This window comes from Oncorhynchus nerka, linkage group LG10 (genome assembly GCF_034236695.1).
Source record: "Oncorhynchus nerka isolate Pitt River linkage group LG10, Oner_Uvic_2.0, whole genome shotgun sequence".
Lineage (NCBI taxonomy): Eukaryota > Metazoa > Chordata > Actinopteri > Salmoniformes > Salmonidae > Oncorhynchus > Oncorhynchus nerka.
In genome coordinates, this window is record NC_088405.1 from 62,480,701 (window position 1) to 62,486,066 (window position 5,366).

Sequence of the window (5,366 nt, forward strand, 5' to 3'; positions counted from 1 at the left end):
TGAATAAAATACTGTCAAACAAACAAACTGAACTATACATTTTACTAACCCAACATTTAACTTCCCACTTAAATAGATTAATCAATCATTTTTCTCTGTATTTTGAGACTAGTACCTGCTCGTCTTTTCCAGAACAGCAGCAGTGAGCTTTGGCCCAGAGCTGAGGAGAGTGGTAGTGTAATTATGTACACAGAGTCGGCACGCAAGTTCAAGGAGTGAATACATTTAGTAAATAAATACATGAATAAACCAAGAACCACCAACAGCACACTGACATGAAACAACAACAATGACAACTGAGTAAGAAATTAAAGGGAGTGACATATAAAGGGCAGGTAATCAAGGAGGTGATGGAGTCCAGGTGAGTGTCATTATGCGCCTACCGCTGGTGACAGGTGTGTGCCCTGAAGAGCAGCCTGGTGACCTAGAGGCCAGAGAGGGAGCACACGTGACAGGTAGGGGAGGCCTGCTTTAGAAGTACAGAGAGACACAGTGAGGGCGTTTTAGACCTTCTGGTCATCTCTCCCCATAACGTCAAATCAAAACACATTTTATTGGTCACATACACAAGGTTAGCAGATGTTAATGCGAGTGTCCTTGTGCTTCTAGTTCTGACAGTGCAGTAATATCTAACAAGTAATCTAACAATTTCCCAACAAATACATAATACACACACATCTAAAGGGGTGAATGAGAATATGTACATATAAATATATGGATGGGCGATGGCCGAGCGGCATAGGCAAGTTGCAATAGATGGTATAGAATACAGTATATACATATGATATGAATAATGTAACATATGTAAACATGATTTAAGTGGCATTATTTAAAGTGGCATTGTTTAAAGTGACTAGTGATCCATTTATTAAAGTGACTAGTGATCCATTTATTAAAGTGACTAGTGATTGGGTCTCAATGTAGGCAGCAGCCTCTCTGTGTTAGTGATGTCCTTGAGATAGAAGCTGTTTTTCAGTCTCTTGGTCCCAGCTTTTACACCTGTACTGGCCTCATCTTCTGGATGGTAGCGGTCTGCACAGGCTGTGGCTCAGGTGGTTGTTGTCCTTGATGATCTTTTTGGCCTTCCTGTGACATCCGGTGCTGTAGGTGTCATGGAGGGCAGGTAGAATGCGCCGGTGATGCGTTGTGCAGACCGCACCACCCTCTGGGGAGCCTTGCGGTTGAGAGAGCTGCAGTTGCCGTACCAGGCTGTGATTCAGCACCTATTCAATCTCCTTAGTGAAGTAGTAGTGAGCTCAATTCCCTTAACGCAGGAGTTATCTGGGGGTCATTAGTCGTGTTTTTACTCATGGCCCAGTCTCTGGGTGCGTTGGGTGATGTCAACGTCAGCGAGTGACACTATAGTAGCTAACATATTAAAAGGGATGCACCTTTCAGACCTTAAGATGTGGACCTGGCACCTCAGAGAGAGACAGAGAGAGAGAGAGACACAGTATCAGTGGAAGCTTCAAGGTGAGGATACAGAGGGATTTAAATGATTTTGCATTGTCTAATGTTTTAATAACCAGTTTTCAAAATGCTTTTAACATGTTGTGTTCAATTTTGTTCATTTTTGTAGATTTTTTTATTTTACTAGCTTGTGCAATACATAGCTTTAAATTGAATCAGATTAGTTCCTGAGACGTGATCAGCAGATAATATTTCCACTCAACTGGCCACCCTCCAGTGAGATTGGGCAGCATTGCAGTGTCACAGCTGGATATAAAGGACACACATTATCATCAGGTATAGATGCTTTGTTAGGGATTGAAAAGGCAGTTTAGGTCAACTCCATTTACCCATGACATGTTGTGCACTTTACTGTAAATTTAATCTACAGCTGAGCATCACACTGTTAGCTTGAACATCACACAGTTAGCCTGAACATCACACAGTCAGCCTGAGCATCACACTGTTAGCTTGAACATCACATAGTTAGCCTGAACATCACACAGTTAGCCTGAACATCACACAGTCAGCCTGAGCATCACACTGTTAGCTTGAACATCACACAGTTAGCCTGAACATCACACTATTAGCCTGAACATCACACAGTCAGCCTGAACATCACACAGTCAGCCTGAACATCACACAGTTAGCCTGAACATCACACAGTCAGCCTGAACATCACACTGTTAGCCTGAACATCACACAGTTAGCCTGAACATCACACAGTCAGCCTGAGCATCACACTGTTAGCTTGAACATCACACAGTTAGCCTGAACATCACACAGTTAGCCTGAACATCACACAGACAGCCTGAACATCACACAGTCAGCCTGAACATCACACAGTCAGCCTGAACATCACACAGTTAGCCTGAACATCACACAGTCAGCCTGAACATCACACTGTTAGCCTGAACATCACACAGTTAGCCTGAACATCACACAGTTAACCTGAACATCAGTGTGAATTTGACTGTACATACTGTAAAGTCTCAGCTCCCTCCTCACCCTGGTTGTATCTTCCTCCAACAGGAGCCTAAATGGCCAACGTGTCTGGGCCTCTGACTCATCTGCAGCTGCAGGTCATGCGGCTGGCCACCACAGAGGAGCGTATCTTCAAGATGTTCCTGGTGCTGGGGATCCACGTGGTCTTTATCTACATCAACTTGGCCATGCTGTTCACCCTGTGGAGCAAACCCTCATTCCGCCACACCGCCCGCTACATCCTGTTTGCCCACATGCTGTTCAACGACACCATCCACCTGGCCATCGCCCTGACTCTCTACATGCTGGGGAACTTATATCTGTTTGTGGTCCGCGTTGCCTGCGCCTTCATGGTGCTGCTGTCTTCCTGCACTTTCGTCAATGCCCCCCTCAACCTGGCTGTTATGTCCCTGGAGAGGTACACAGCCGTCTGCTTCCCGCTGCGGCACAGTGAGCTGGCCACGCCCGGGAGAACCCAGCTGGCTGTGGGGCTGGTGTGGGCGCTGGGCGTCATCAACGTGCTAATTGATGTGTGTGCTCTCTTCCTCAAAGAGCCGTCCTTCTTCTTGTCACCTGCGCTGTGTACCGTCGAGCATCTGCAGACAGCTGGGTGGCAGCGGGAGAAGGGAGTGGCCCTGAATACACTGCTGTTTGTGACAGTAACAGCTGTGCTGGTTTACACCTACGTGGCCATCATGCTGGAGGCCCGGTCCGCCTCATCCTCTGAACCTGGGTCGGCACAAAGAGCCATGCGTACCATACTGCTGCACGCGCTCCAGTTGGGCCTGTCCATCATGTCCTTCATGTATGTGGTGCTGGAGTCCCTGCTGGCCAAACTGCCCCCAGCCATCTACACACAGATGCGCTTTATCAACTTCATGGTAGTGCTGATCCTGCCGCGCTGCCTGAGCTCCCTCATCTATGGCCTGAGGGACAAGGCCTTCAGATCAGCCTTCAGACAACACTTAATCTGCTGCTCTGTTAGGAGGGTGGAGCCCCAACACAGATCCACTAAACACTAACATATAGGAACACACACTTTTATATTTAATTTGTTTTGAACCAGCATGAACCAATGAGGCCTAGATTCAATCCGGACTGAGGAAGATCAGCGTTATAGCACGCTTGACATTTAAAGGTCATTTCCGGTTGATCTTACATATGCAGCATTTACCGTGAATGCAAACTCAGAGAACGCATTTAACATTGCCTTTAAATGTAAATTGCGCTATAACGTGGATTTTCCGCGGTCCGGATTCTCTGTAAAATATATATGTTAAGGGATTGTGTGAATTTGCGTGTTTTCTTGTACAAACACCACTATTGTTTTTAAATTTCCTTTTAATAAAAACCAACCATGCATTTTGTGTTTCTCCTTCACATCATGACTGCTGAGCAAGCTAAATCATAGGGGTATACTTTTTTATTTCCACAGAATGGACACAACAATGTCAACCTTTATTGCCCCCCAATAATATGAATAAAAAGTGAATCAAGATATTCTCAATTTAATATTAATACATTGTTAAATGAAAGGTGTAGAATTATGTTTCTGTTCATAGAGGGGACCTGTGCTTTGGCTGATCTTACACTGTGGTCCAGGCCTGGTATGGTAAGTAGTCAAGTTCATGTGTCTGTACAAATGCATTGTCTGTGTGTTTTCAGGACTCAGACACCTGGGGAGGATAGTGATGAGTGGAACAGAGCATATCAAGTCTTTATAGATGTGATTCTCTCAACGTGACTGTCAATGAAATCCTGTAGTACGCTATGGAGGGTTGAGGAGAGAAACAGGCCCAGTTGAACCAGGTGTAGCAGTACTGTGTAGTGGGCCCTACTGGTGGAAGATTTCTCAGAGGAGGCTGACCTGGCAACCATCATTATAGCGAAGTAGGAGTAAATGATTATGAAACGAACTGATGTAGATGGTAGTGAAGGCTTTGCATATGTCCTCATACACCTTCAGTGCAAAAACACTGTGGAAAGAAGTCCTGCATATACTGTTTAGGAGAGGTAGGGTCAATAGTGGTGAACACAAGCAGCTCAACGACAGTTTTCAGGATCCACAACATGGCGATGGCACAACCTGTGTTTATGCTGTTGACAAGCAGAGTGTGTCTCAGTGGGAAGCAGATGGTCACGTTTCTCTCCAGTGACATCACTGCCAGGCTGAGAGGGGAAGCACGGGTTAAGACTAGCCCCAAAATGGCAAAAAGGACACAATAACAGCAAACCATTTAAAAATATGTAAAACAACATGCTTATCATCAGCTGAAAGGTGTCAATACAGAGGACATTGAGGCGATTCACAAAAGACTGGCTTGCTCCTCAGGGTCAAATCAAATCAAAGTTTGTCACGTGTGCCAAATATAACAGGTGTTTACCTTACAGTGAAATGCTAACTTACAAGCCTTAACAAATAGTGCAGTTTTTAAGTAAAAAAATAGGTATTAGGTAAACAATAGATAAGTAAAGAAATGTTTTATTTAAACTGTAAAAAAATAACAGTAGCGAGGCCATATACAGGTGGAACCGGTACAGAGTCAATGTGTGGGTGCACCGGTTAGCCGGGCTATTTGAGGTAATATGGGGCAGCAGGGTAGCCTAGTGGCTAGAGCGTTGGACTAGTAACCGAAAGGTTTCATGTTCAAATCCCCGAGCTGACAAGGTACAGATCTGTCATTCTGCCCCTGAACAGGCTGTCATTGAAACTAAGAATTTGTTCTTTAACTGACTTGCCTAGTTAAATAAAGGTAAATAAAAAAATAGTCGGAAGTTTACATACACCTTAGCCAAATACATTTACACTCAGTTTTTCACAGTTCCTGACACTTTATCTCAGTAAAAATTCAGTTTTAGGTCAGTTAGGTTCACCACTTTATTTTAAGTATGTGAAATGTCAGAATAATAGTAGAGAGAATGATTAATTTCAG

At 44.4% G+C, this 5,366-nt stretch overlaps 1 protein-coding gene across 1 annotated transcript; it reads left to right on the plus strand.

Moving 5' to 3' along the window:
- Positions 1–1,391: 1,391 nt before the first annotated feature.
- On the plus strand, positions 1,392–3,918 carry LOC115136454 (odorant receptor 131-2-like). Its single transcript, XM_029672035.2, has 2 exons — positions 1,392–1,473; positions 2,482–3,918. Exon 2 carries the CDS (start codon positions 2,490–2,492, stop codon positions 3,453–3,455), a length of 966 nt encoding a protein of 321 aa, XP_029527895.1. The 5' UTR covers positions 1,392–1,473; positions 2,482–2,489; the 3' UTR covers positions 3,456–3,918.
- The last annotated feature ends 1,448 nt before the right edge of the window (positions 3,919–5,366 follow it).

What these genes read in the sequence shown, in the direction of transcription:
- LOC115136454 (XM_029672035.2), top strand. Translation starts at nt 2,490, where the DNA reads ATGGCCAACGTGTCTGGGCCTCTGACTCATCTGCAGCTGCAGGTCATG.